Source organism: Henckelia pumila, chromosome 1, assembly GCF_033568475.1.
Source record: "Henckelia pumila isolate YLH828 chromosome 1, ASM3356847v2, whole genome shotgun sequence".
NCBI lineage: Eukaryota > Viridiplantae > Streptophyta > Magnoliopsida > Lamiales > Gesneriaceae > Henckelia > Henckelia pumila.
The window spans coordinates 52,895,526-52,914,046 of record NC_133120.1 but is presented as its reverse complement, the minus strand read 5'-3'; the positions used below and the strand labels follow the sequence as shown (position 1 = coordinate 52,914,046).

General features: G+C 39.0%; 1 protein-coding gene across 1 annotated transcript; it reads left to right on the top strand.

The window, feature by feature from the left end:
• Nucleotides 1-1,192: 1,192 nt before the first annotated feature.
• On the top strand, nt 1,193-5,068 carry LOC140862642 (uncharacterized). Its single transcript, XM_073265676.1, has 5 exons — nt 1,193-1,323; nt 3,361-3,509; nt 3,597-3,979; nt 4,098-4,209; nt 4,368-5,068. The coding sequence occupies exons 1-5, from the start codon at nt 1,193-1,195 to the stop codon at nt 5,066-5,068; spliced, it is 1,476 nt and encodes a 491-aa protein (XP_073121777.1).
• Nucleotides 5,069-18,521: the final 13,453 nt, after the last annotated feature.

The window sequence follows — 18,521 nt, the reverse complement described above, 5'->3', positions numbered from 1 at the left end:
AATAAATAGTTACAAATTTACACAATAATATAATTAAATTGTTAGTCATAAAACTTCAAAATATTATAATACACAATTAGAATAATAAAAAATAAAGAATTATTCTACGATAGAGTTGTTACAGTTTTACAATTGGTACAATACTGTAGCATTACACCATCCCAGCGCTAATAATAACACTGGGTTGGAGCTACAATTCAGACACCAATTTAACGGTTTACAAATTATTATGATAAATAGCAAAAACGTCATATTATGATATAATCATATTATTTTAATCTTAAATATTATAAAATAAATATTATATAAACAGAAAACCGTAATTTTAAAAATAAAAATTATTCTAATCAAATATTTAATTATTTAAAAATCTTAATTTTAATATAGCCTTGTAAAATATTTTACAGTAAATTACTTAACACTTAAAAAAAATAGGATACACATGCAAAAAAATTAAAAAATTTTGTACGATTAAAACATTTATTTAGACATACAACATGTGCATAAATAAAAACTGTCTACGAACCCTGGACACCTCGCCAGAGCTCCGTCGCCTGGCTGCTACTGCGGACACTGTCCGCTAAATAAAAATTACTACCTACTCCAACTCTTAAAATAAGAGTACCCAAAAGCTCGTAAAACGAACTAACATGGGTTAAGGAGAGGATTTTGGACATTCAAAATGAGCCATTTCCGCCACTATTTATAGAGCACAATCGCAAGCTCCGATAGTGCCATCGGAAGCTCCGATTTGTGCATGGAATCCACGTTGCAACTGGTTGAGATCGGAAGCTCCGATGTGCCATCGGTAGCTCTGATGTGTTGCATGCAGCTACGTGTACAATTATCATCGCCACGTATTTAGACAGTACATCGAAAGCTCTGTTGCTGCATCGGAACTTCCGTTCGTACCGGCAGCTTCGATCTGCACAACGGTGGCTCCGAAGTGAATACCCTTTTCTTTACCATTTTTGGACCCCCGGGACCTACCCTATCATTTTTGGACGTTTCGGATCTGATTTTCCACTTATTTTGACCAAATAAGGACTCCTTAAACATTTTTTGACACTTTTAAAATTATATGTCATTTTCTAACATGTTTAAAATCACTTAATCTTGTAAAATGGAACCGGGCTACTACAAGAAAGGAAGAGATTCAGCAGGAAGAAAGAACAAAAGGCTCTATTAGCAGATGAAAGCAACAGCAAATGGGCTGAATCAGACTCCACTTCATCTGACTCAAAGACATCGTCAAGTGAAAATGAAGAAGAAGCTGTCAAATGTCTTATGCCTAACGACTCCGACATTCCAGATGATGGAGAGGTACTTGACTTTACTTCTGATGAATTTAGTAAGGAAGATCTTATTAATGCATTAAATGAAATGGTTATTGAATATCGCATGCTATCTCATAAGTTTGATAAAGTCAGAACAAATAAAAAAAACTCAACAGATAAGTGAGATCAAAGTAACTCAGATGAGTACACTGGATCAGACAGTCTAAATGCTCAGATAAGTTTGTTAATGACTGAGAACAATGATATGAGAGATAAGATTCAAGAAACTTTATCTGAAAATCAGAGATTAACAGATCTAGTAAACTCTTGGAATAAAGCATCGATATCCTGAGATAAACTTACTGGAATGCAAAAGAAAGCTGGAGATAAATCTGGCTTAGGCTACATCATAAATAAAGGAAGTTCATCTATCTCAACCACTCAATCTTGTCTGGAAAATAACAGCTCTAAATATATGAAGTTTGTGAGATCCAGCACGATATATGAACCAGAGATCCCTATGACATATTCAATACCTCAACAGAGTAAACTCTTACACAGAGGGCTGGGATATGTTGAGCCAGACAGATCTAAGTCTCGATGGACTAAACCTAGATCAAATTGGTTTGGATATGGTCTTGAAAGACAAAGAACTTCATCAACTCAACATAAACCACATTCTAATGACTCTTATAGAAAGCATTGGAAGTCAAACAGGAACAATCGATCTGATCACTAAACTTGGCACACACAACACAATGCACAAAGATCATCAGATAAATTTGTTATTACCAAAGGACAACATCATGGAAAGTCTGTAAGGATAATCCAAGTATGGATTCCAAAGGGATTAATCCAGCGTGGACCCAAGTAGGAATGGGGACAAAAGTTATTTTATTTTACTTTTGTAGGTAAACAAAAGCGAACTCGTTAAACAAGCAGTCTGGTACTTGGATAGTGGATGCTCAAGGCATATGACAAGAGACTGAAGAATGTTATCTGACTACATTCCAGGACCAGGACCAGGACCCAAGATTAAGATAATTCTAAAGGTACAACCATGGGTAAGGGTAAGCTTATCCATGGAAATATTCGCATTAAAGATGTATTACTTGTAGAGAATTTGAAATATAACCTGATTAGTATTAGTCAATTGTGTGACTATGACTATTGTGTGGAATTTCAAAAGCACACTTGCACTGTAAAAGATCAATCTGGACTAATAATTATGACGGGAGAAAGAAGTGGAAATACCTATAAAGTAAATTGGTGAGATCAACAACTCACTTCAGTCTGTCTGGTAGCAACAAAGATGAACCAAAATTGGTTATGGCACAAGAAACTCAATCACTTGAACTTCAAAGCTTTAGCCAATTTGATTAAACATGAATTGGTTACAGGTCTGCCTAAAATCGAGTTTTCAAAAGATAAAGTTTGTACTGCCTGCCAATTAGGTAAGCAGATTAGATCAACTTTTAAAAAAAAAAGGATGTAAATCTTCTTCCAAAATCTTAGAACTATTGCACATGGATCTTTTTGGTCCTATACCAGTAACAAGCTTAGGGGGAATGAAGCATACCCTGGTTATTGTTGATGATTTATCGAGATTTACATGGGTAATATTTTTAAAATTCAAAGATCAAACTGCCACCCAATTGATTAAACTCCTTTTAAGACTTCAAAATGATAAGTCACAAACGATTGATAAAATTAGAAGTGACAGAGGAACCGAGTTTACAAATCAAACTCTGTCTACTTATCTTGAAAATCATGGAATCAAGCATGAGTATTCTGCAACTAGAACGCCACAACAAAATGGTGTTGCAGAAAGGAGGAATAGAACTCTAAAGGAAGCTTCTAAAACAATAATTGTTGAATCAAGTATTTCACAAAAGTTTTGGGCAGAAGTTGTAAACAGAGCTTGTTATACTCAGAACAGATCAATTATTAATAAAAAAGTTGGAAAAACACCTTATGAGATCTGGTATGGTAAAGTTCCAGTGATATCATACTTCAAAGTATTTGGTTGTAAATGCTTCATCCACAACAATGGTAAGACTCATCTGACTGCACTTGATGTCAGATTAGATGCTGGTTTATTTCTCGGATATTCATCTGTTATTAAAGCCTATAGATCATTCAATACTAAATCTCTAACAGTTGAAGAATCAGTTCACATTGTTTTTTATGAAACATCTATCACTAATGAATCTCCAAGCTTAAATGATCTTAGTAATAGTATAGAAGATTCAAAGATTGACACAGATGATGAAGAAGAGATCTAGATCAGACGGAATAGAGAAATTCAATGTGAACCAGATCAGGTTGAAGAACAGAGACTAGAAGAACCACCAATTGACAATGAGATTCCAACAAACACAGATCATATTGAACATCACGATGTTCAAGATCAACAAGAAAACACATATCAACTTGGTCCATATTACAGATGGTCCAAGACTCATCCACCAAGTTTGGTAATAGGTAATCCATCTGCACCTTTGAGAATTAGAGGTCAGATGATTAATGAGTTAATGCATGCTGCTTTTATTTCTCATATAGAACCTAAGAAAGTAGAAGAAGCTCTTCTTGACAGCAACTGGATAGAAGCTATGCAAGATGAATTGAACCAATTTGAAAGAAACTATGTCTGGCATTTAGTTCCTAGACCCTCAGATAAATCTATAATAGGAACTAGATGGGTATTTAAAAATAAACTCAATGAAAGTTGTACTGTAGTAAGAAATAAGGCTTGCTTAGTAGCATAGGGTTACAGACAAGAAAAAGGTATTGAATTTGATGAAAACTTTTCTCTTGTAGCTAGACTTGAAGCTATTAGAATATTTCTTGCTTATGCTGCTTTCAATGATTTTAAAGTATTCCAGATGGATGTTAAGAGTGCATTTCTCAATGGACTTCTCCAAGAATAAGTGTTTGTTGAACAACCCTCAGTATTCGAAAGTCAAACATATCCAGATCATGTGTTTAAGCGGGATAAAGATCTTTATGGGTTGAAACAAGCTCCACGAGCTTGGTATGGTACGCTTTCACTTTTTCTTAATAATCATGGTTTTACTATTGGTTCTGTAGATAAAAATCTCTTCAAATTTGTCAAAGGCGATCATACTTTATTAGTTCAAATATATGTTGATGATATCATATTTGGTTCATCTAACCCCAAATTATACAAGAAGTTTTCTAAGATGATGCATGACAAGTTCGAGATGAGTATGATGGGAGAATTGACATTCTTCCTAGGATTACAAGTTAGACAGATAGATAAAGGGATATTTATAAATCAGGTCAAATATACAAAGGAATTTCTGAAGAAATTTGGAATGGAGAATTGTTCTGCTGCTAGTACTCTAATGAGTGCTTCAATCAAACTAGACAAAGCTGAAGCTGGGCCCTCAGTAGATCAAACTCTATTTAGAGGACTTATAGGATCCTTACTTTATCTGACAGCAAGCAGACCAGATATAATGTTTTCAGTCGGTCTGTGTGCAAGATTTCAATCTGCTCCGAAGCAATCTCACTACATTGCTGCCAAAAGGATTCTAAAATATCTTAAAGGAACTCAGAATGTTGGATTATGGTATCCAAAGGATTCAAGTTTTAATCTAATTGGTTACTCAGATGCAGATTATGCAGGTTGCAGAATTGATCGTAAAATCACAAGTGGGACTTGTCAATTTCTTGGAGACATGCTTATTTCTTGGTTTAGTAAGAAACAAACATCTATTGCTACATCTACAGCTGAATCAGAATACTTAGCCGCAGAAAGTTCTTGATCTTAAATGTTGATTAAGCCTTATTTTAAATTATATGTGCTTACTTCACTTAGTTTCATCTGCACACCACGAACACAAAAAAACAGAGAATAAGGCAAAATATTTCATTTCACAAACTTAGGGTGCATACAAAATCCCTCTACACCTCACGCATACATAACTTAATTACTTAGAGACCTTCTCTCTGGAGCCCAAACCCTCTTTCTCACATCAGCATCAAGCGCCACCTGTTCAACCACTCCAGCAGCTCCGGATCAAAGCGCCTACCCTTGAACTCACCTGAATCGATAAGATGAGTAAGGACCTTCACCTCCTTCTTGTACATCAAAAAGGACACGCCCTGATGAGTGAGAATATCCTCAACCCTCTTTGCACCCAGCAAATCCATATACTTTTCCTTACGATCCTCAAGCTCGCATACATTCTCTTGTTTACGTGGAGGGAATGCAGCCTGGTGATACATCCTAATTTCTTCGACTTTGAACCAAAGCCTCAACACCCATTTCAGGATGAACTCCTGAAGCTCCTCCAGACAGATCAGAACTCATGTATATTTTATCTGATATTTGGTTTTGCAAATGAAAAGTTAATCGAACTTTTCATCCGAGTATCCTTTTTATAAGGGTTGTTTGTCGTTTTTCATTCCAGAGACTCTATTAAAATATTATTATTTTTACCGCGTGCTTGACATTTCTTATCATCCACATATTTTTGAATTTGAATAGTTGTTTACGTCAAAAAGCCACGTATTTGGGCAAAAAGCTCTTATAGTTTATCTAATATTTGTTTCTTCGATACTTAAACATTTCTAAGCCCTAATTACGTCTTCCAAAAGAACAAATTACTCGCATTCTTCCTTCCATTTTGCAGGAACAAATGACACCAATCACCCAAAATGTTCTTCTTATTGATTTCCACACCGTGTTCGATCTTACAGATCAAGGAATGGTGGATATGTTCAGAACGATTGAAGCTTCTGGGCTAAGGAAATTTCTCGAAGGATGGAAATCACTTTATAAGCAGGCACTACCCAAGTTCTTTCAGACAGCAAAATTTGAAGACGGTGTTATCTCTGCAACTCTGGTTGGAGAATCAATCCGGATTACATCTACTATGTTCACTTCCTCTTTTGATCTGCCAAGACAGGGGATCACTGATTTCTCGGAAATACCTGCCGAAACAAAGAAGTAGATGAAAAGCATGTACTCCTTGACAAACAAACCAATCAAAATACCTTGCAAAAAGAAAGAATTAAAGATGGAGTTCAGAATCTTGCACGACATTTTGGCCAAAACAGGTTCCTTCGATGCAATTACCTGAAAAATTTGATTTTATGGTTGCTATTTCTTCTTGTATTACTGTGAATTGGTCTACTGTTCTGTTTGATATTCTATCTGCAATGATAACTGCTCAACAGAACAATCTCAAGGCTTTGCAATTCAAATCGTGGAAATATTGAATGACTTGAATGTCCATCTGGGACCTCCATCTAATCTTCATCCGCACAAGACTTTGAATGAAAAGGCCATTAAGGTGTACAAGGGAAAACAACTAATTGTCTTCAAGCATGGTACACCCAATCCAGATTAGATTGAAGACTTGACCGTACCAGAAGAACCCAAGCCTCTAGCAATTGAAGCTGCAAATGTCATTCAATCTTCCAAACCAGCTGCACCATGAAGAAAGACTTTAGCAAAAAGAAAGAATTTGATTTATTCATCTGATTCAGAAACATCAGAGTCAGATCAAGTAACTCTTGCATAAATCATTGCACCTCATCCACCGAAGAAAAGGAGAATAATCAGACTTCCTGTAAAGCCCCGTTTTTATCTTAATTGAGCTTATTTGAGATAATCAGAGTTTCCAGAGTTAATGAGCCGACTTTTTATTGATCGGGGTCTATTTTGTAAATTTTGAAAATTTCAGGGACTAAAACACAAATTTTGAGATTGTTATATTATCTACTCTTGGAATTGGATTGACCAAGTCTTCCTTGCCTTATCTTCTTCTTCTTCATCGGCTTCTCTCCATTAGAGACGCCCAAAGCTTTCTCCAAGCTCTTAAAATCCAGTCCGAACTCGATCCGTCCGTTGGAAATTAATTCTGAAGGCAGATTAGTGATCACAGCAGTGAGAGCTCCGTTATACCGTAAGTATTTCTCCGATCGGATATGTTTTATTTTTTGGAGGTTCTTAGAATCGATTTAGATTCTAGTATGTTGTTCTTGGCGGAGTTCCGATCGTTTATTATCTGTCGGTTTTGAATTAGAGCGACGTTCGGAATTGTTATGATTTTTGGAAGCTATTTTCGAAAATGTGAGTTTTGAGATGTGTTGGGTTTGCCTTGTTGTTGTTGTATTAGCATTGAATTGAGTTGTTATCGGTATTGAACTGCTGTCTGCGTTGCCGGTTTGTTTAGTTTATAACCGTTATGCAGTCGGTTTGAGTTTTGGGGATTTAGAACCGTATTTGAGTTGTTGAACTAGACTTGTATGTTGATCATGGTTATTGATCATTCTTTTGTCTCCGTAACAGATTAGTTTGGAGGTACCAAGACCAGAGTTAGCAGTTGTTTGATCGTTTCCGAGATTTGAACGAAGAACGGTATAGAGAATTTCCTTGAACCGTTGCCTCGTTGTTGTTAGATTGTATAGTTGTTGATACAATCTCTTTTGTAGCGTATCCAGAGTTGGGAGCTACTGCATTGAAAGGTAAAATCAGTCATCATAGCGGGATAGCATACTCGGGACTGTGGTTCTCGAGTTTCCCCTTTGAAATCACATACTTGCATTTACACTTGTTCTAGCATAAGGAACTTGTGTCTTATTTGATTGTATTGGCTTTTGTTAAATGGCTTATGTGTTATGTTTATGTTATGCATTCATCTTGAGCCAATCTTGTTTTCAGCGGGCAGAACCGCCCTTTTTGTTTAGACGTTTGGGAACTATGATTGAGTGGCCTAGGTCGTAGTCGTTTCGCCTAGTGCTAGCATACTCATTATAGTTGCTCAAAGTCTAGAGGAGTGAGATACGTGGCACCACCTCGATTGGGAGAGTCGGTGAGTTGTTACGTGATTTTATCCTCGGGATCCCAAAAGCACAGCAGCAATCCCTCGTTTATCAGATTGATATCCCGGTTTAAAAGACATGCATTCATTATGTTATTATTTATTTCTTTGTTGTATTGAAAGCATGTTGATTGTTGTATTAATTGTTATGTTGCTTTTACTGGGAATGTCGTTCTCACCGGTTATCCGGCTGTTGCTTTGTTTTTTATGTGTACTTGGCAACAGGTGGGGCAGGATCAAGTCAGAAGAGGCATGGTTAGCTCCGAGGGAAAGTTGTAGCAGTGAGACTCGTTTTAGAAGTCGTGTCAGCATGTCTACCTAGTGTTGTTAGAACATGTTTAGATATCGAACTTTGTTATTGTGTTGTATTGTCATGCAAGCTTTGCCGTATTGTTATCGTGGCATGTTCTATTTTGGAGTAGTTGTTAAACTCTAGAACTTCATGTATTAATCGGAGGAACTGTATTTATAATGTATGTGTTGATTTGGATTGCATTGGAATAGTTTTAGTTGGAGTTGCCAAGCATGTTTCTGCTGTTCTGTTTTTGCTGCAGGGGGCGCCCGAGCTGCATTTTTTAGCAGCCCAAGCGCACCCCACTCTGAGAATCCAGTAGCTCCACTGTCCAGGGCGCGCTCGAGTGGCAGTTTTTGGCCGCCTGAGCGCGGCCCTCTTAAAAAAAAAATAAAAAATTTCCTTTTTCTTTGCTTTGCTTTTAGTTCTTAGATCTTGGTTGCTTAATTATTGTTTACTCCTTAATTAGATGTTTAGAACCGAGGTCTCACATTAAGTGGTATCAAAGCGTTAAGATTCTTGGTTGAACTAGAGTGAGCGGGTAGATCGAGTCTGCGTGTATTGGCTCCTCGCATGTGTTTGAATTATTTTAACTGTGTACTTAATTCCATGCGAGCATGCTTTATTATTGAGAATTATTGAATTACATGGTTGTGTGATTTAATTTATAAAGCATGATCTACTTGAGATATAACTGTTTCTGTTATCGACTGGTATCCTGTATTCCAAGCGGTTGTAAGGGCACTGATTGTAGCGATTGAGATATCTCGTGTCCTAACCTTTGATTATCAGATGGGTCCTCGTCGAGTGATAAACAGAAACACACCGCCAGTTATTCCTAGGACTGAGCAAGCTAGCACTGAAGTTGATCAGTTGGATGCTTCAGCGACTCCTATGGAAACCTTGCTGAAGAGGTTTCAGTCGTTCAATCCGCCGTTTTTGATGGGTTCAGAAAATCCAGTTGACTGTGAGAGTTGGTTGGATGATATGGATCAATTGTTTGATTCCATTGACTACACAGATGACCGCCGAATCAGGTTAGTAATTCATCAGCTGCGTGGTGGTGCTAAGAGCTGATGGATCATGACAAAGAAATCATTTGAGAGTAGAGGTACAGAGGTTACTTGGACTCTTTTTAAATCTGAATTTTATAAGCATTTTTTTCCTATCTCGTATCGCAAAGATAAAGGAGCAGAGTTTGCCAATCTGAGGCAAGGGAATCTGAACATTGAAGAGTACGTGGCTAAGTTCGATAGTCTGTTGCGTTTTGCACCGCTAATTGCCGGAGATGAAGAAGCTAAGGAAAATCATTTCATCAATGGTTTGAACCCCGACATCTTCACGTTGGTTAACACCAACAGGCCTAACAACTTTGCGGATGTCATGAATCACGCAAAGGGAGCAGAAGCAGGCTTGTGGAGGCAAAGAGGTAACCAGGTAGCACCTCAGTAACAGAGGCAGTATCAGAACCCACCATCTCAGTATCAGAATCAGCCACAGCAGCATCAGAACTAGCAGCAGAGGTATGAAGGTGGTAGCAGTGGTGGAAACAGAAAAGATCAGTACAAGGCAAGAGGTAAATAGTTCAAAAGGCAAGGGAACAGTTCGTCTAGTTCCAGTGGTTCCCGATAGTTTGGTTCAGGGCAGAGTTCTGGATCATCAACCTTGTACTGCAGCAAGTGTGGAGGAAGACACTCACCGGATCAGTGTGTGGGAGTCTTCGGTAATTGTAACACCTGTCAGCAACCGGGACACTTCTCTAAGGTGTGCCCTCAACGTAACAAAGACAGAGCTCAGAGTGGGAGTTCGTCTAGACCTGCAGTTCAGCCGGAGAGGCAGTCGTCTGCAGTGCACTCTTTCCAGCCTCAGCAGCAGAACAGACAGGGAGGTAATTCTAGTGCGAACCAGCCTCCGAGACAGCAGGCACGAGTTTTTGCCTTGACAGAGGATCAGGCCCAGGCGGCACCTGATGATGTTATAGCAGGTAACTGTTCGATTTTTGGTCATTCTGCTCATGTTTTGATAGATACAGGTGCTTCCCATTCCTTTATCTCTGAGAAATTTGTATTATTGCATGCTTTGCCAACTGAATTGTTGCCTACAGTAGTAGCTGTTACTTCACCTTTGGGTGGAGGAATTGTTTCTGTCAGATTATTCGGGAACAGTGAGCTCTATTTTGAGGGAAATTTTCTAGAATTCGACTGTATTGTGCTTGGACTGTCAGATTTTGATTGTATTGTCGGTATAGATGCTTTAACCAAGTATAGGGCAACAGTCGATTGTTTTCAGAAAGTTGTCAGGTTCAGACCTAAAATGGCAGACTAGTGGAAATTCTTTGGTAAGGGTTCTCGATCTAGAATTCCTTTGATTTCAGTGTTATCTATGACTCGTTTGCTACAGAGAGGTGCAGAAGGATTTTTGTTATATGCAGTTGATGTGCTGAAATCTAGCCCAGCTTTGGTCGATATACCAGTGGTTAGAGATTTTGCGGATGTGTTTCCGAAAGATGTTCCTGGATTGCCGCCTATTCGAGAAGTCGAATTCAGTATTGACTTAGTGCCAGGTACTCAACCTATTTCAAAAGCTCCTTATCGTAAAGCACTTGTTGAATTGAGAGAATTGAAAGAACAGCTTGAAGATTTGATTCCCAAGGGATATATCAGACCCAGTGTATCGCCTTGGGGTGCTCCTGTTCTATTTGTACGGAAGAAGGATGGTTCTATGCGACTCTGTATCGACTACCGCCAGTTGAATCAGGCTACAGTCAAGAACAGGTATCCTTTACCCAGAATAGATGACCTTTTTGATCAACTGCAGGGTTCTTCTGTCTATTCTAAGATTGATCTGAGGTCAGGCTACCAACAGCTGAGAGTGCGAGAGGAAGATGTTCCTAAGACCGCATTCAGAATGAGGTATGGTCATTTCGAGTTTATAGTCATGCCGTTCGGTTTGACTAACGCTCCAGCGGTTTTTATGGGTTTGATGAACCGTATCTTTCAGCGTTATTTAGATGAGTTTGTCATTATTTTCATCGATGATATTCTTATCTACTCGAAGAACCGTACTGACCATGCAGAGCACTTGAGGACAGTATTGCAGATTTTACGAGTTGAACAGTTGTTTGCCAAGTTGTCTAAGTGTGAATTCTGGTTGGATCGAGTTGTATTTCTCGGTCATATTATTTCTGAAGATGGGATTTCTGTCGACCCAGCAAGATCGAAGCGGTTATGAATTGGCCTAGACCAACATCAGTACCTGAGATCCGAAGCTTCATGGGTTTAGCCGGTCACTACCGTCGTTTCATCGAGGGTTTCTCGTCTATTGCCAAGACTATTACCCAGCTGACTCAGAAGAATGCGCCTTTTGTCTGGACTGCAGATTGTGAGGCTAGTTTTGTTGAGTTGAAAAGAAACTGACCAGTGCTCCGATTCTTTCTATTCCAAAAGGTACTGGGGGTTTCACAGTCTATTGTAATGCTTCTAACCGAGGCTTGGGTTGTGTTCTTATGCAAGATAAGCATGTGATAGCGTATGCATTGAGGCAACTGAAACCGCATGAGACTCGTTATTCGGTTCATGATCTGGAACTAGCTGCGATAGTATTTGCTTTGAAGATCTGGCGTCACTATCTTTATGGTGAGTCTTTCGAGATCTTTTATGACCATAAGAGCCTTAAATATTTGTTTTCACAGGCAGAGCTGAATATGAGACAGAGAATATGGTTAGATCTGTTGAAGGATTTCGACTGTGAAATCAAGTATTATCCCGGGAAGTCAAATGCAGTTGCAGATGCTTTGAGCCGAAAGCTGTGTGCTTTATCTCTTTCTACTATCGGTGTTTCTCAGTTGATCGATGATTGTTGCACTTCTGGTTTAGAGTTTGAAACAGATAGGAAGACTATCAGAGTGTTTGCTATTCAAGCCGAGCCGGAGTTGTTTGTTGCGATCAGAGAAGCACAGAAGTCTGAGCCGAGCATTCAGGTTTCAGTAGAGAAAGTCAGATCTGGGCATCAGTCAGAATTCCAGGTTAGAGATGACGTCTTATTTGTGAATAACCGTATTGTTGTGCCTGATATTTTGGATTTGAGACAGCATATTCTCCGAGAAGCTCATTGCAGTCGGTTCAGTGTTCATCCTGGAGGTCGTAAGATGTACAACGATCTGAAGAGTCAGTTCTGGTGGAAGAGAATGAAGGGCGATGTTGCGAGATTTGTATCTCGGTGTCTGAACTGTCAGCAAGTGAAAGCAGAACGGAAGCGACCAGGAGGTCTGTTGCACAGTCTATCTGTTCCTGAATGGAAATGGGATCACATTTCTATGGATTTCGTCACGAAGCTACCACGATCCGTTCGAGGATGCGATGATATTTGGGTAGTGATCGACCGATTGACGAAGTCTGCTTGTTTTATTCCGTACAGGATGACGTATCATCACGATCAGATGGCTGAGATTTATGTTATTAATGTCGTGAGATTGCATGGAGTGCCGAAGTCGATAGTTTCAGACAGAGACCCTAGATTCACCTCGCACTTCTGGCACAGTTTGCAAGAGGCACTTGGTACTCGTTTGCACCTGAGTATAGCTTACCACCCTCAGACAGATGGGCAGTCAGAGCGGACTATCCATACGTTAGAGGATATGCTGCGAGCGGTAGTGCAAGACTTTGGCACTAGTTGGCAGGATTCTTTGCCTCTTGTCGAATTCTCTTACAACAACAGCTTCCAAGCAAGTATCGGTATGGCGCCTTTTGAGGCATTGTATGGTAAGAAATGTCGATCTCCGTTGTTTTGGAATGATTTGTCCGAGTCACCAGATTTGGGACCGGATATGCTTAGAGATATGGCAGAGCAGGTTAAGATCATTCAGACCAGAATGAAGACAGCTCAAGATAGACAGGCAAAGTATGCGAATGTCAGACGTCGACCTCTGAGTTTTGAGCAGGGAGACCGTGTTTTCCTTAAGATTTCTCCGTTCAGAGGCACCATCAGATTCGGTAAGAGAGGAAAGTTATCTCCGAGATTCATCGGTCCGTACGAGATTCTCGAGAAGATAGGCGATCTTGCCTACAGACTTGCACTTCCTCCGTCTTTATCTGGTATTCACGACGTTTTTCACGTCTCTATGCTGCGAAAGTATCATCCAGATCCTACTCACATCCTTCAGCCTGACGAAGCCGAGTTAGACGAGACTCTGAGCTATTTTGAACGACCGATTCAGATCCTTGATCGGAAAGAGAAGCAATTCAGAACCAAGTTGATTTCATTAGTGAAAGTACAGTGGAGCCGTCACGGAGTCGAGGAAGCGACTTGGGAGACAGAGTCTGACATGAGACAGCGTTTTCCAGAGTTATTCAGTTGACGTGAGTTCTTCTTACTATCTTTAGTTCTTTATTCTATCTTATGAGTTGTGGTTCTCGTTGATTTTGAGGACGAAATCTCTTCTTAGTGTGGGAGAATTGTAAAGCCCCGTTTTTATCTTAATTGAGCTTATTTGAGATAATCAGAGTTTCCAGAGTTAATGAGCCAACATTTTATTGATCGGGGTCTATTTTGTAAATTTTGGAAATTTCAGGGACTAAAACGCAAATTTTGAGATTGTTATATTATCTACTCTTGGAATTGGATTGACCAAGTCTTCCTTGCCTTATCTTCTTCTTCTTCACCGGCTTCTCTCCATTAGAGACGCCCAAAGCTTTCTCCAAGCTCTTAAAATCCAGTCCGAACTCGATCCGTCCGTTGGAAATTAATTCTGAAGGCAGATTAGTGATCACAGCAGTGAGAGCTCCGTTATACCATAAGTATTTCTCCGATCGGATATGTTTTATTTTTCGGAGGTTCTTAGAATCGATTTAGAATCCAGTATGTTGTTCTTGGCGGAGTTCTGATCGTTTATTATCTGTCGGTTTTGAATTAGAGCGACGTTCGGAATTGTTATGATTTTTGGAAGCTATTTTCGAAAATGTGAGTTTTGATATGTGTTGGGTTTGCCTTGTTGTTGTTGTATTAGCATTGAATTGAGTTGTTATCGGTATTGAACTGCTGTCTGCGTTGCCGGTTTGTTCAGTTTATAACCGTTATGCCGTCGGTTTGAGTTTTGGGGATTTCGAACCGTATTTGAGTTGTTGAACTAGACTTGTAAGTTGATCGTGGTTATTGATCATTCTTTTGTCTCCGTAACAGATTCGTTTGGAGGTACCAAGACCAGAGTTAGCAGCTGTTTGATCATTTTCGAGATTTGAACGAAGAACGGTATAGAGAATTTCCTTGAACCATTGCCTCGTTGTTGTTAGATTGTATAGTTGTTGATACAATCTCTTTTGTAGCGTATCCAGAGTTGGGAGCTACTACATTTAAAGGTAAAAGCAGTCATCGTAGCGGGATAGCATACTCGGGACTGTGGTTCTTGAGTTTCCCCTTTGAAATAACATACTTGCATTTACACTTGTTCTAGCATGAGGAACTTGTGTCTTGTTTGATTGTATTGGCTTTTGTTAAATGGCTTATGTGTTATGTTTATGTTATGCATTCATCTTGAGCCAATCTTGTTTTCAGCGGGCAAAACCGCCCTTTTTGTTTAGACGTTTGGGAACTATGATTGAGTGGCCTAGGTCGTAGTCGTTTCGCCTAGTGCTAGCATACTCATTATAGTTGCTCAAAGTCTAGAGGAGTGAGATACATGGCACCACCTCGATTGGGAGAGTCGGTGAGTTGTTACGTGATCTTATCCTCGGGATCCCAAAAGCACAGCAGCAATCCCTCGTTTATCAGATTGATATCCCGATTTAAAAGACATGCATTCATTATGTTATTATTGATTTCTTTGTTGTATTGAAAGCATGTTGATTGTTGTATTAATTGTTATGTTGCTTTTACTGGGAATGTCGTTCTCACTGGTTATCCGGCTGTTGCTTTGTTTTGTATGTGTACTTGGCAACAGGTGGGGCAGGATCAAGTCAGAAGAGGCATGGTTAGCTCCGAGGAAAAGTTTTAGCAGTGAGACTCGGTTTAGAAGTCGTGTCAGCATGTCTACCTAGTGTTGTTAGAACATGTTTAGATATCGAACTTCGTTATTGTGTTGTATTGTCATGCAAGCTTTGCCGTATTGTTATCGTGGCATGTTCTATTTTGGATTAGTTGTTAAACTCTAGAACATCATGTATTAATCGGAGGAACTGTATTTATAATGTATGTGTTGATTTGGATTGCATTGGAATAGTTTTAGTTGGAGTTGCCAAGCATGTTTCTGCTGTTCTGTTTCTGCTGCAGGGGGCGCCCGAGCTGCATTTTTTAGCAGCCCAAGCGCACCCCACTCTGAGAATCCAGTAGCTCCACTGTCCAGGGCGCGCTCGAGCGGTAGTTTTTGGCCGCCCGAGCGCGGCCCTCTAAAAAAAAAAATTTTTTTTTTCTTTTGCTTTGCTTTGCTTTTAGTTCTTAGATCTTGGTTGCTTAATTATTGTTTACTCCTTAATTAGATGTTTAGAACCGAGGTCTCACACTTCCTCCTCGGATTCCTCTGCCTATTCAATCTGCACCAGTCCCAGCTATCCCTATTTCGATGGTGGAAAGTGTTGTTCCTCCACTGACTCAGATAAACATTAAAACTCTTCAGTCTGGATTTTTCAAAAAGCCTGATGATGTATCGGATCCACTCTATAATGCTCAAAGGATAATTGATCTGACTGCTGATCGCATCATCAAAAATGCAAAATTAAAGATGAAGCTTTTTGACAGATGGGCATTTCATTGAACTGAGGACCATTTTTCAAATATCAAGAATTTAGTAAAGCTGGAAAGCATTGCAACTCTTGAGAATAGAATCCTTGAGTGGGCTGAGACTCAAGTTGTCTCTCGAGCTCTGGAAAGGAGAGAGTTTGTAAAACTCAGGCTTAAGGAAAGCATTCTTCGAGCTCATATATGGGTACAGAGAGCAAAGCTCAATCCCACGAGTTTGGATATTTTTGATCAAACTGCCGCACTTAATCAACTGGAGAATGACGCTCATCTGTTGACTGCAAATGCTCAATTAATGAGACAAGATTTTCCTCTGAAAGCTCGAAACAAAGCACAGTCTTCTTCATCTGCTACTCACTCTGCTACAGATGAACTAACTTTATCAGATGAACTTATTTTGTCTGCTGATACAATCTCATCGTCCGTCTCACCTGTTAGAGCTACTTCTCCTCCAAAGGAAGTTATGATTATTGATGTTATTCCTACAGAATAGTCTGCAATGGAATTCCTATCTGAGGAACCAATGATCACACTTCACCATGAAAATCCATCGAGTGATCAAAACTTGGATGAACATCAAAATACACCCTCTGGTTCTCAAGAACATTTGGTTACTGATGTAGCTATTGAAGAACCACTGGTTGCACAAGCTGTTCCTGACGAATTACTGGTTGAGCATCAAATTTCATCCGAACATCAAACCATGGATGAACCACAGATGGACAATACTATTATTGAGGACTTCTTTGCAGAAGAAACTTTGATTGAACCACCAGAACAAATGCTGACCTCCACTGATGATCTGAACACATCAATTGTTCCTTTTGTTCCAGTTGTAGAACAAACTCAAGTATCATCTGCAGGATCAATGGAAACAGTTTCGTCCGAAAATTTAGTAATGGATCTGCCTCCTATCTTCAAAGTAGTTAGGACTGATCTAATTCACAGTATATTCAGGCCTATTACTATCATGTTCAAGGACAAGTTGGCTCTTCCATCTGCAACTCTCTCGGAGATATCTATCTTAGATTCACATGAATCATCCAAAATTATGGAAGATGTTGTTTTTGAGCCTCCTGCCGTTACTGCTCCATTACTTCAACTATGTGAATCTACTCATTCTGAAGATGCTTCTCCTTCTACTTCTCATCCGATTAATGTCAGTTCAGATACCTCTTTGTTTGAATCACTTTCTCACCTATCTGCTTTGGTATCCGAACTTAACGTAAATCAAATACAGACTTCTACAGAGCTTCGAGATTTCAAGTCTCACATATTCACCATGGTCAATAATATCAGTGAATCTGTATTGAATGTTCGAAAGCAACATACAGCAGAATATTTGAACATTATTCGGAAACTTGATAGTCTAGAAGCCTCCACTGAAGCCCACAACAAGCAAATTCATGATACTTTTGGTACCCAACTCACCGTTATTCTAGATCTTTTATCTGAGATTGGTGATGCCAAAAAGGGGAAAAAGGCTATCTGATCTAAAGCCAAAGGCAAAGGAAAGAAGTAAAGATTATCAGATCAGAAGAAGAGCAGACTAGATCAGATCAATGCAAAAATTTTCTTGGGAAATTATTTTTTGAAATTTATTTTGTCTAAAATTATTATTAGATCTATGACAGAACACTTTTAGAAAGCTTTTTGATCTATCGATCTATCGTCTTTATCATAATTTGATCCGAATATTAACTTGGTTTTGACATCACCAAAAAGGGAAAAATTGTTGGAGATCAAACTCTAAAGTTTCGGTGATAACAAGTCAAAACAAAACCAAGTAATAAAATAATTTAAGGACTAATCTATTCGGACTCATCAAGATCAAAGCTTAAAGCTTCCAAATCAATTGTCCGATTTCCAGATGAATCAAGTATTCAATCCACGTCACTTTGCGATCAATGTCTTTCAACGGATCAAATTCATCAGACCTTCACTTGGGAAAATCAGATCGATCAAGACAAACCAACTAGCTATCAACCAGATCAAAGTCTCACTTTGAAGTAACCGTTGTTGAGGTTGTTGAAGTAAACGACAAAAACATTTATTGAGATATTGAACGTTGATCGGCCTCCATCAAAGTCAAGATTTGTGAGCCAATTTATGAGATATGTTGGCGGCTCAATCTTAGAGATTGTTGGCGGCTCACTGGCTACTTTTGAAAGATATAAATACTCAAGCATCTCAAAAATTCAAGTACAGATCAAGAGTAAAAATTAAAAGCTATTGAAATCAAAGTTCATTCAAGTCAAAAAGCCTTCACTCAGTATACTTACTCAGATACCCATATCATCAGATCAAAGTCTCGATATTTTGAGTTAGAGAACATTTTAAATATCGATCAAGTTCAAAGAAACACAT

Coding starts and splice junctions, on each gene's coding strand:
- LOC140862642 (XM_073265676.1), top strand. CDS start 1,193: ATGAAAGCAACAGCAAATGGGCTGAATCAGACTCCACTTCATCTGACT. Junction 3,510..3,596: donor TCCAAGCTTAAATGATCTTA/GTAATAGTATAG, acceptor AATGTGAACCAG/ATCAGGTTGAAGAACAGAGA. Junction 3,980..4,097: donor CTATAATAGGAACTAGATGG/GTATTTAAAAAT, acceptor TTTCTCTTGTAG/CTAGACTTGAAGCTATTAGA.